The sequence below is a fragment of the Sus scrofa genome, chromosome 1 (assembly GCF_054392235.1).
Source record: "Sus scrofa isolate SSC_HxYL_T2T_F1_AM1 chromosome 1, Sscrofa_HxYL_maternal_Yorkshire_Landrace_v2.0, whole genome shotgun sequence".
Lineage (NCBI taxonomy): Eukaryota > Metazoa > Chordata > Mammalia > Artiodactyla > Suidae > Sus > Sus scrofa.
The window spans coordinates 44784831-44798047 of NC_139383.1; the positions used below are offsets into that span (position 1 = coordinate 44784831).

Consider the following 13217-nt stretch of genomic DNA (forward strand, 5'->3'; position numbering starts at 1 on the left):
TTTCTACTTAATGTTTTCCTTTACTACAACATGTAAAGTTAAACCCTATACAAGCAAAGATGATATTTTATTGACTGAACCTACCTTTCAGGCATTTCTTGCATTGTTGCAGGAATGAGTACATCTGTAAGAACCTTAATCACAGCAAAAGAGAGTTAACATAAATCCTGACTTTATATTTCTATAGAAGCACACTCTATGCCAATTACTTTATATTCCTAGCTTTCTAGAGAATAACATGTTAACTCATTTCTGAAAGTCATACTTTAATCTCTGAATGTATTCAGGAGGTGTGTGTATGTGTGTGTGTGTGTGGCAAGGAGAGGGGGGATATATAGGGACATAGTTAAGCAGGTGACACTAATGTACTGAGTACAGAGAACTAATCATCTGAACAAAAAGAACACTGAAGAGAAAGGGCTAGACTCAGCCTTAAACGCGAGTGAGATGGTGAGTAGGACCTTGATGGTGAGTAGTTATTGATGAGAACCTGCAGAAAGAAGAAATTAGTACTGAAGATCTTGGAAAAGCTCATTTTACATGGCTCTACTTATAGGGCCCACTGTCTCTCCCTGGTCCACCATAAGGAGGAAAAACTTTGGGCATGAAAAGGTAAATTCCAGACTTTTGTGTTGGACTCAAAGAAACAGACCGTTTGTGGGGGATGGGGGTGAGGAGGTGGGGGGGTTGGATAGGGGAGAGGGTGGGGAAGCTATGCCTTAAGGACATTTCTTGGAGGTGTTAAGTGACAGTCCTAACAGCTTTACTTTGATGCTGGTAAATGTGTGTGCACGAACTCAGGCCTTTATTTACCTACTTTTGGAGCCTCCTTCTCTCCCCTTTCTGATTACTTTCCCATGTCTCAAACATTTCAGACAGTCAGTGCAAACTAAACCCTTTCTCTCCAAAAGATGAGATTCTAATTTGACCCAGAAAAGTGAGGCAATCTTGCTCTCCTTTGCCCTTCTTACACTTGAACTTGAACTAAAGTAGAGAATACTCTGCACTTACTCCTCTATTCTCTTATCCTGTGATGAGGGAGAACTGAACAGAGGATGAAAACACAAGGACTCTCATTCTGGTTCAAGCCCCCCTACCAGCCCTTAACGTGCAAATTTGCTTCTGGACTGAGTTTATGCAGCTTCTGCTGCACTTTTCTGTAAAGCTGAGAACATAGTAGCGGCAACTTAGAAGGATTTTACTTCCTAAATACTTAACAGGGCTCCAGCTTGGGTGTTCTTGCTCACTCGGATTATGTTTTAAAAGGAAAGCTTTTTTGTTTTTCTTATAGCACTTTAACAGATTAATGAAGACAAACTCATTTTAAAATACCTAGATTGCGGAGTTCCCGTCGTGGCGCAGTGGTTAACGAATCCGACTAGGAACCATGAGGTTGCGGGTTCGGTCCATGCCCTTGCTCAGTGGGTTAAGGATCCGGCGTTGCCGTGAGCTGTGGTGTAGGTTGCTGTGGCTCTGGCGTAGGCCAATGGTTACAGCTCCGATTCGACCCCTAGCCTGGGAACCTCCATATGCCGCGGGAGCGGCCCAAGAAATAGCTAAAAAGACAAAAAAAAAAAACACACCTAGATTGCAATACAGTTTTTTCCCTCCGCTTGGACCTGTGCTCCAGCTAGGGAATAGACTAGCTAATCTGGGCGATTAGCTTCACCCTCTTCCCCACTGACTGTCTGGCTAGATGGCCAACCAGGTTCTCTTTGTTTACAGTATCCTCATGATCCTTCTCCAGATACTTGGGAATCTATTTGATTTAAGAACAGAATTGGCCATTAATGCATTAATGCTAGAAATTTTCAACATGTTCCATGTAATAGTCCCTTAAGAATGTTTAATTCTGCCTTCCCCAAAACACTGATATTATGCAAAAGCCACTAAGTGATTTACTCTGAAAACACCTTAAACAGTTAATAAAAATTGTTTTTAATGGAAGTAGGTTACATTTAGAATCATTCTTAGCTGTAAACAGAAACTGATTTTGTTTTACTTAATATAAATTTACTTTAAAAATACATTCACTATTAAATATACACTATTAAGCTGTTTACTTTCTCATCAGAAAAAAGTATTAGTGTACTTTCAGCCAGAAATAACAAATTTATTGAAAATATACGGCAAAAATATAGATGGAATGCTTTTTTTTTTTTTTTTTTTTGTCTTTTGTCTTTTTAGGGCTGCACCCGCAGCATATGAAAGTTCCCAGGCTAGGGGTCTAATCAGAGCTACAGCTACTGGCCACAGCAATACCAGATCCAAACCGCGTCTGCGACCTACTTTACAGCTCACAGCAATGCCTGATTCTTAACCCACTGACCAAGGCCAGGGATGAACCTACGTCCTTATGGATACTATTCGGGTTCGTTAACCACTGAGCCACGACAGGAACTCTGATGGATGCTCTTTAAAGAACCATATGGTTCATGTTTCAGACATCCTAAGAGCTTACCTTATACAGAATTGAATCACAAACACAGAAAATGTCAATGATAACAGGGTTTTCAAGCAGGGGAAGAAGATGATCAGGCATTCCTTGCCAAAAGTGTAGTAAGAAATGCTGGATCTAGTTGAGAGCAAAAAGTGCATACATTAAGATTTTTCCTTAGCATGAGCTCATATAACAAACAGGACAAGAATGTTTACACGATATAGTTAGCAAAGCATTCTTTGTCACTCTTACCTCCTCAAAGTTTCCATTTATTGCATTGTCCAGGATGCACTGGCAGTGAGTTTTGTACATCATTATCAGGGTGTCAACCTATTTCAAGGAAGAAAAATCTTAACAAAAGGACCTTTTCAATGCCGCCTTCGTTTTGTTCATGCATTCATTTGTTCGTGTATTCAAACACAATTTAAAAAGTCTTGTTATGTACCAGGCATTGTGCTCAATGCTGAGGAACCAAAAATAAAGGCACAATTCTTATTTCAAGGAGTATATTGCCTGGTGAAGGGAGAAAAGCAAGCAAATGGATAATTGCAGAGTACCATGAGAACAATGAAAAAAGGAGATTGTGCAGGGAACTGTGGGTCAAAGCGACACTGCAGTTTTCTGCCTAATAAGAAAATTACCTTTAATTAGAGAAATACATATAAAATGGTATACATTAACTCTTCACATAGTTTTATTAAAGAGGTGCTTATGCAGTGTGGTTTAGTGGTTTCCAGTTTTGGCTGTACGGTCAGTTAACTGAGCATCAGCTCTGCTGCACTAGTTGGCTTTGTCTCTGACTCCAGGCCTTATATATTTAAGTAAGGCAGTAATATCATACTACTCACAGGTGTTAAGGAAGATAAAATAAAATAAGATGTGATGTACATAGAATAACTTCTGGTACAAAGTATAAGATTTTACTATATTACCTAAAATTAGTAATAACTTCAAATGACTCCTGTACCAAAGATTTGAACATCAAATATCTGCTATGAAAATTCTTTAGTTCCATGCTGCCACTGATATTTGTATTGCATAGATGGAAAGTTTTAAACATACTTTAAAATTTGCAATGGATTAGAACTAGGTAATATTCTGGCAAATTAACAATATTCAAATTTTTAAAAATCTTTATTTTATAAGCTAGAAATATTCCTATCTGTTACAGGATGTGTGTTCTATGTGAGCAAGAACAGGCTTAGAGGTTAGAGGTGTAATCTTCACCTCTAGAACATCTGGATCTGAATGCTAGCTCTAAGCTGCCACTTACTAGCTATGTGATGTTGAGCAAACTACTTAATATTTATGCATTTTAATTTGCTCATCTATAAAATGGAGATGATAATAACAGTAAGTATCTATTTGTTAGGAGGACTAAATAAATTAACAGATGAAAGTGACTAGAGTAATCCATGATATAAGTGAAGAAATTTACTGTTGTTAACTATTTTTGTCTCTATAGTAAATAGGGTGACAATGGTGATGGGAGTGTCTTTGCTCTCCAACCTTTATCCCTGCAGTCCAGGGACAGCACATATCTTTGTGGTTTAGCACAAAGTCGTATAATGATGACATGCAAGTTATCAATCTACCTCCAAGGAGGTAAGCTGACTACAGATTGCCTCTATATGTCACTATTATTGCAAATGAGACATGCTCTTTAAGCAAAGATATATTTTTAGATGGGTCGCCAAGACATATTTTTTTAAATGAGGATCAGGACAGCATGAAAGATAGAAAGGAATTCATAATGGTTGTCAAGAATTAAGCCTTTGACCCCTGAAACCTGCTAAAGTACAAGTAAACTTTTATCTTCACAAGTATTTCCATTTATTTGTGTCAAAATGTTTTCTTCTGTATGCAAATCATCAAAAATGTTAAATCTTACTATCGGCCCTTTGTATTTTGTTTGTTTTTGCTTTTTAAGGCCACACCCACGGCATATGAAAGTTCCCAGGCTAGGGGATGAATCAGAGCTACAGCTGCCGGCCTACACCACAACCACAGCAACCCAGGATCAAAGCCTTGTCTGCAACCTACACCACAGCTCACGGCAACACCAGATCTTTAATCCACTGAGCAAGGCCAGAGATTGAACCCGCTTCCTCATGGTCACTACTAGGATTCGTTTCTCCTGCACCACAATGGGAATACTCTGGCACTTTGTTTATATAATATTTAATACTATATATTAAGTATTACATATTTATTAAATATTATATACATTATTTTATTTACTATGGTATATTATTTAATATTATTAATATTAATATTTAATATCACTTATTTATTTAACACATATTATTAAATATTTAACAATACGTTTTCACTATAGCCTATTTTGCATTCTTTATAAACATAATTTTGCTCAATTTTCTGAAAACAGAGATCACGCTACAGAGGGCAGGGGCAGAGGCAAGGCTTAGCTCCAGTCAACTCAGTGAGCATGTGGTGGGGGTGGCAACTGCCTTGAGTGACACTTTGATGGAGCAGAAAGCAGACCTCTCAGCTTAACTTAACCCCTCACTGGGGTCAGCTTCTCACTAAGCAGTCGGCATCCTTTATACCTCAAGAATGCAGATGCTTAAAGTGCCTTAGCTTCAGTCCCACCCCTCTTTCTAGGACCAGACAAGTTACCTGGGGAACCTGGCTACTGGCTGAGAAAGTAAAAGGCCCAGCTGTCCTCAAGAGACAAAGAGGAGTATTAGTCCCCAGTGCTCAGGATGGGGAACACTGGGAATGAACTTAGAAACCCGGAGTTATTTAAGCATCATGAGACCAGTTTTTCAAGTTGACAGGTAAGGAATTCCTCAGAGGCAAGCAAAGAAGCTGAAATAAGCTATTGGGACATGTTCCTCATTTCTCTCTTTTTTTTTTTTTTCCCTTTGTTACTCTATATACACCCTCCTCACCTAGCATATTTACATAGTAAACATATCCTTGATATGTTGGCATGTAAGCAGTCCTCTCCACAAAGGTGAGCCAACAACACTCTCCCCCAAAGAACTGTGCTCCCTGAGGTCCTGCAGATTTCTAAAGGTTTCCCACAAACTGCCACATGTCAGCATTTACTGGGGGTGGGGAGTTTCCTCGGTCTGGTGGTTAGGGCTTGGTGCTTTCACTGATATTGGCCTGGGTTCAATCCTTGGTCTAGGAACAGAGGTCCCACATCAAGCCACTGCACTCTGCAGTCAAAAACACATTATCTGGAGGTGTCTCAAGTCTTAAGTCATAATATCATGTTATTTCTACAAGATTAAAAAAATGATGTGATAACCTTGAGAAATGTGATGGGAGAGGAGAATAGTAGGAAGTAGGCATGCTTCAGAGGACTTGCTTGGAATTAGCATCTGAGAATTACCATCAATATTTTGCCTGTTCTTAACTGGGAGAGTAAGTCTGCCATTAGAATGAACCCTAGAGGTTACGGTGCATCTCTACTTATCTATCAATGACCTTTTTAACAATGTGTCATTTTTATTTCCAGTTTCTACAAAAGCCTATTACTAAAGTAATGCAACTGGGCATTGTTAATCATTTTCCTCTATCTTTACATCTCAAAAATATGAACTGACTTAAATATACTATGAAAGGTATTTTCCTCAAATGCTAATGAAAAATGAACTTTAGTTGAAAGAAGAATGCAGAAATCTTTATGCCCTGATTTAATAATAGATTCTGCTATTCACCAGTAGATACCCAGCAAATGACTCTAGAAGTATAGGAAGATTTAGCTTTAGACTTTACTACATAAGCATTGAAAATTTGTTTATAAACTGAATTTCACAAAACTGTTTTTTCTTTAATTTTCAAAAATTTTGCAACCAGAGCACAGGGTTTTAGAATTGAAAAGAATCTTTGGAATCTTCAAGGGGATCCTTGCATACACCTAGGTATCTCCCCCTCAACAAATTCTGTCTTAGAGACATGCTTGATGACTATTTATTGAAATTAAATAGAGCTAATGAAAAAATGATGCTTATAATTAAATAAACTCCAAGTAATAGACACAGTCTAGTATTTTATTCCTTGAGATTGAATTTTAAATAAAAAAATAATCTTTAGTCTTTTGAGGTTTATTTTACCACCTTCTGATTACTACTATCATGGAGATGGTAAATAATTAATTGGAAAGCCCTTAATCAATGTTAGTAAACATTTGGCCCTCCTATAAATCAGTCAATTATGTTTGATTATGTAGATTTCTGATAGCTTCCTGCCACGGCCATGAGATTCCCAGCAAATTGAGATATGGAACCAACATATCATAAAATCAATAGAGAAGTATCTTTAATTGATACCTTGTCTTTAGAAATGCATCCTTGGTACACAAGGTGTTGAGCACTGGGGAATTCTGGAAGAAGTGTTCCAGTTTTTGAGCTAAGCGAATATTTACGAGTGAAGCCACCCTATAATTTAGAAAAATGAAAAGAAATAAATAATTGTCAACTGCTTGGCTCCAAAATACAATTCTGATAAAATGGAAACCTATAAAATTTCATTCTTCTTCATCCTGCAAAACATGAAAAATTAGGAGGTTTGGGTAAATTGTTTGCTAGATCAAGTAAGTGAATAAAGTAGACATTTAAGCAGAATTACTGTTGCCAAATCATAAATAGTTTCACAGCTGATATATTTTTCTTATAGTTTGGATTTTAGTTTTAAACATCTATCAGTTTTCAAAACTTTTAGAAATTTAATTTTAGCTCACAAGTTTACATTTGTTGAAGACATGTTTTGAATGATCTACTTTTAGACTACCAAAATTATTTTAAATGGGAAGAACTGAAGTTGCCAAATTCATTTATGGATTACCAAATAATTAATGGATTAAATAGGTGAGATGATAAGAAATTAGTTTATTTAGCCTCAGAAGTAATTAGTGGTAAAATTGTGATTGGTATCTAACTCTTCAGATTCCCAAACTAGTAATCTAGATTTTCCCAGCTCAACCTTCCTCCCCTGACCAAATTCAGATATTTGTTATTTTTTTGACTCCTTTGGGGAAAGGATACCTCTGGTAGTTTTCATAAATTAGAAAAAGTGACATATAAATAGCATATAATACTGCAGTGCTAATGTATCTAAAGAAACTCATATAGAAAGACAGAATGCATATTCATGATGGAACCAGAGCCTTAGCAAATCAGTCTCCCAGATCACTAATAATTGTTCCTTTTCCACAAACAAAAATTTAACAAACTGGATTGTAATAAAATGTCTTGGCAAAGAATGAAATGACTATGGTAATTGAAGTAAAGTGATCCTGACTAGGACCAAACTTCATTCTTTCCAGTAGTTTTCTTGCATTTGCTTCTCAAGTTTCTGTGTTTCTTTGTCACTGTCATATTGAAGATGTTTACTAGACAAAAATTTCATAACTTACATGGGTAGACAGATAGTCCCTACCCTGTCTTATCATTCCCCAAATTTGTAGATTCTTATAGACTTATCATGAAATCAGAAGGAAGTTGGGGGGACTTTTGAGTCTTTAAACACCAGGTGCTTTAGAAACAGTAATTTCTTACTGACTGATTTGATGTAAGCTTTCACACAATTTTTATATTAAAACTACAGTAAAAACTTATTACTTTCAGGTTAGGTTTTAGTTTTTAAACTCATTAATCTTTATTTTCAAGTATGGAGAGAGAAGGATTATTCTGATTAAATAATTTTGAAGAAATTAGTAAGCAACCACTACATAAATGCTTATCATAAGCTGAGATAACAGTACAGTTAATCAAACTGAATTTAGTCTTAATTTAAGATATGTTTCAAAGATTTTTAATTGCTTCATGCTATCATTTATGAGTACCAATTATCATTGTACTGTCAAAGAATGGTACTATCAATGAATAAGGAAAAATAATAGCATGCAAGAAAACAAAGAATTTAATCTGGAAGGAAATGGTATGGCAAAATATGAAACTAACATTTGATATATAAACATAAAAAAATAAACCTAAATTTTTAATTTAGGAAGTAACACTTTTTTCTTATAATTTTTCTTTTGGGGAGATTATCACGTTTATTCCTCTCAAGATATAATTTGGTGAGATTGGAAAAGAGAGACAAAGAAATAGAAACCAAAACTGACAACACATAGTGGATTAAATTTAAGTTAGGAATATGAGAATAGTCTCATTTCCATATAATAAATATAATTAGTAATCAAAAATTTTTCTATAAAGGAAAAAAAAAACAGGCCTAGGATATTTAACAGGGGAATTTTATCAAGCATTCAGGAAACAAGTCATTTAAAAATTAAAAGTTTTTTTCCAATGGAAATGAAGGATTACTCCCAAATTCATTTAAAAATTTTTATGCCAAATTGGACAAGGACAGAAAAACAAAGAAAAATTATTGGTTAATCTTGCTTATTGTCAAACTTGGCAACAGTACCAAACAAAATAATAGCAAACTAAGTCCAGCAAACTATAAGCAAGACCATAGCCATATTAGGTTTAAATTGATCACATTAACAGAAAAAAAAAAAGGAGAATAACATGTATTATAAAATCAACTCAACTAATGCAGAAAGAGCACTTATTTAAAATTCAACTACCATTTACTACTCTGTGTGTGTATGTATGTGTGTGTGTGTAAATCAGGTGACTTTTCCATTGACTTTATATTCAGCAACTTTGCTAAAAATCTCTTGTTAATTGTAGCAATTGTTTGTGCTGTTTTAGTTAATTTTAAATGCAATCAACATCAGTTGCAAATAATGCTAGTTTTGTTTCTTCCTTTTCAATATTTAATCTTTCATCACTTTTTTTTTTCTTTTCTTACTGTTCAGGCTATTAACTCTAGTACAATTTGAATAAAAGTGGGGAGAATAGCAACTTTCTCTGATTTGTGATTTTTAAGAGAATGTCTATCCATTTCCTTATCACACAGATCAACATACACATTGTGGGAGTTTCAAAAGGAAAAGGAGAGAGGGAAGAGAGATTATTTGAAAAAATAATGCCTCAAAACATCCAAAGTTTGATGAAAGACATGAATAGAAACAAACAAGAAACTTAACAAGCTCCAGATAGGATGAACTCAAAGAGACGTACACTCAAAGAGATGTTATTATTTTGTTTGGTACTGTTGCCACATTATAATCAAATTTTCAAAATATAAAGATGAGAGAATCATGAAAGCAGAAAAAGAGAAGCAATTCATTACCTACAAGGGATTCTCAATAAGATTATCAGTAGATTTCTCAGCAGAAACTTTGAATTCCAGATTGATGTATTTCAACTGCTATGAGAAATAAACTGTTGACCAAAAATTGTATACCTAAAACTGTTTTTCAAAAGTTAAACAAAAGCTGAATAAGGTTGTTACTACTTGACTTGTTCTACAATAAATACTAAAGGGAGTTCTATGGGTTAGAATGAAAGGACACTAGATAGTATCTTGAAGTTGTATGAAAAAATAAAAATCTCAGTAAAGGAAAATACATGGGTAATTTTAAAAGCTAGTGTTATTATAACAATAGCTGTAATTCTGCTTTTGACTTTCTACATGATTTAAGAGATTTTTTAAAAAAAATTATTAGTCTAAAAGCTAATACTATTGTAAGTTTGGTTTGTAACTCCACATTTTGTTTTCTGAATAATTTAAAGACTTACATATTACTAAAAAGACTATTATCATATATTTTGGACACACAATTTATAAAGATCTAATTTTGTGACATCGATAACTGAAAGAGATGGAGATGGAGCTGAAAAGGAGCAGAGTTTTTATATTATCGAAATTTAGCAGGTATAAATTCAAATTAAAATGTCACAAATTTAGGATATTAACCATGGTAACCAAAAAGAAAATAGTTATATAACATACAGTAAAGCAAACAAGAAGAAGATTAAAGTGGTTCACTACAAAAAAATCAACTAAATACAAAATAACAGTAACACAGGAAATGAGGTGTAAAACTGCTCTCTGGCATAAAAAAAAAAAAAAAGCAAATAGCAAAATGACAGAAGGAAGTCACTCCTATGGGCAATTACTTTAAGAGTAAATGGATTAAATTCTCCAGTCAATCAAAAAAAAAGTCACTGGCAGAATAGATTTTTTTAAAGTATCCAATTATACAATGTCTACAAGAGACTCACTTTAGATACAAAGACACAAATAGACTGAAAGTGAAAAGTTGGAAGAAAATATTCCATGCAAACAGAACCAAAAGAAAACAGGGTGATGAAAGACTATACTAATATCATATAAAATAGGCTTTAAATAACAAAATATTATAAAAAATAAAAAGGATATTATATACTAATAAAAGGTTCAATAAATTAAGAAGAAATAACAATTTTAAACATTTACACACCTAATAACAGACCATCAAAATATATGAAGCAAAAAATGACAGAATTAAAGAGAGAAATAGTTCTACAATAACAGCTGAAGATGTCAATACCCCATCCTTAGTTACGCATGGAACAAAAAGACTGAAGGTAAGTAGGTAAACTGAGGATTGAGCAGCACAATAAGCCAACTAAATCTTATAGACATATGCAGAACACTCTACCAAACAACAGAATACACATTTTTCACAAGTGCATATATAATATTTTCCAGAAGAGATTATATATGTTGGCTATAAATTGAATTTCAATAGATTTTAAAAGAGATATGATACAAAGTATCTTCTCTGATCACAATGAGATGACAGAAGGAAAACTGGAAAACATCACGAAGTTGAAGAAATTAAACAACACACACTTAACATATAGATCAAAGGAAAAACCATAAAGGTAATTTAAAAATACTTAGAGATGGATGACAATGGAACACGACACATAAAAACTACAGAATGCTGCGAAAGTAATGCTAAGGGAAGAAATGCTAAGGAAGATAGTTTTCAAATCAATAACCTGCATTTACAACTTAAGTAATTAGAAAAAGAACTAGGGAGTTCCCTGGTGGCTCAGTGGGTTAAAGGATCTAGAGTTGTCATTGCTGTGGTGAGGGTTCCATCCCAGGTCTGGGAACTTCCATGTGCTATGGGCATGGCCCAAAAAAAGAAAAGAAAAAAAGAGGAACAAACTAAACTCAAATGGGCAGAGGGAAGGAAATAATAAAGTTTAGAGAAGAGATAAATGAAATAGAGAATAGAAAAACAATCAAGAACAATCAAGAAAATCAATGAAACTTTTCTTCACAAATATCAAAATTTACCAACCCATAGAGTAGACTGATTAAAAAAAGAGAGAATACTCAAATAACTAAAAAAAAAAAAAGTAAAAGATAACTGAGTCTACTGAAATAAAAGGATCTTAAGAGAGTACTGTGAACAGTTATGCATCAACAAATTGGATAACTTAAGTGGATAAATTCACAGATACACAAATCCTACTGAGACTGACTCACAAAGAAACAGAATATACAAATCACTTTATAACTAGTAAGGAAATTGAATCAGTAATCAAATATCTGAAGAAAGAAAGAATCTGGACATGATGATCTTACTGGTGAATTGTACCAAACATATATAAGAAGAAATAACAGCAATACTTCTCAAAGTTTTCAAAAAATTTAGGAGGAAACACTTTCCAATTTGTTCTCTGAGGCCAGCAATACCATGATACCAAAGTCAAAAACACTTCAAGAAAAGCAAACTACAGACCAAAATATCTTATGAACACTGACAAAAAAAATCCTCAGTGAAATACTAGCTAACTGAATTCAGTGGTGCATCAAAAGGATTATACAATATGACCAAGTGAGATTTATTCCTATAATGTAATGTATTATTCTGATAATGAGATTTAGTACCGTAAAGGGATGGTTCAGTGCACAAGACTCAGTCAATGTAACATACCACATCAATAGATTATTTCAATTTTCACATAAAAAGTTTGTCACCTTTACGTAATAAGAACACTCAACAAACTAGCAATAGAAGGAAACTACCCAAATACAAATACAAATCTTATGAAAAACTCACAGCAAACACTTTACTTAATGGCGAAAGATTGAAAGTATTTCCTGTAAGAGTAAGAAGAAGGCATGGCTACTCATTCTTACAACGTCTATTCAACTGTAAGTTCTAGCTAGAAAAATTAGGTAAGAAAAATAAATAAAATGCATCCAAATTGGAAAGGAAGAAATAAAATTATCTCTGTTTGTAGACAATATGATCTTATATGTGGGAAAACTTAAAGACTCCACCAAAAAAAAAAACCCTGTTAGAATTAATATATGAATTTGGCAAAGTAGCAGGATACGGTCAACATGCAAAAATCAGTTGTATTTCTATAATATAAAAATGAACAATCCTAAAAAGAAATTAATGGTAACATCAAAAATAGGTAAGAATTAACTTAACCAAGGAGGTGAAAGACTTGAACAATGAAAGCTACAAAACATTGCTAAACAAAAAAGTTAAAGAAAACATAAATGGAAAGACATCCTATGTTCACAAATTGGAAAATTGTTAAGATGTCAGTGCTACTCAAAGCAATCTACAGATTCAATGCAAAATCTCATTGATTTTTTTTACATAAATAGAAAAATCCATCCTAAAATTCATCTTGAGGTATCCCAAAGAGTAAAAACAATCTCGAAAATGAATAAAGTTGGGCGATTCACACTTCCTGATGTCAAAACTGCTTCCTATCAAATTACAGCAATTAAAACAGTATGGTACTGGAGTTCCTGATGTGGTGCAATGGGATCAGCAGCACTGGGACACAGGTTTGATTCCAGTGGACATAGTGCGTTAAGGCCTCTGCACTGGCACAGCTGAGGTATAGATCCTGGCCCAGGAACT

General features: G+C 34.2%; 2 protein-coding genes across 6 annotated transcripts in view; one reads left to right on the forward strand and one right to left on the reverse strand.

Moving 5' to 3' along the window:
* The window catches only part of PHF3 (PHD finger protein 3), a 1103753-nt gene that overhangs the window by 590746 nt on the left and 499790 nt on the right, over nt 1–13217 (forward strand). The gene's annotated exons all lie outside the window — the stretch shown is intronic.
* Nucleotides 1–13217, reverse strand: part of RFX6 (regulatory factor X6) — a 58060-nt gene that overhangs the window by 16695 nt on the left and 28148 nt on the right. For 3 of the 5 annotated variants that reach the window (XR_014804896.1, XR_014804895.1, XM_021089140.2), the window contains exons 7-10: nt 6745–6852; nt 2693–2770; nt 2462–2575; nt 85–134 (exon numbers count right to left, since the gene is read on the reverse strand). Coding sequence is in view for 2 of the 5 variants with exons in the window: in XM_021089140.2 (XP_020944799.1) it covers nt 85–134; nt 2462–2575; nt 2693–2770; nt 6745–6852 (350 nt within the window). In the remaining 3 variants the exon portion in view is untranslated. The remainder of the gene's footprint in view (nt 1–84; nt 135–2461; nt 2576–2692; nt 2771–6744; nt 6853–13217) is intronic. The other 2 variants (XR_014804897.1, XM_021089145.2) reach the window with 1 other exon arrangement.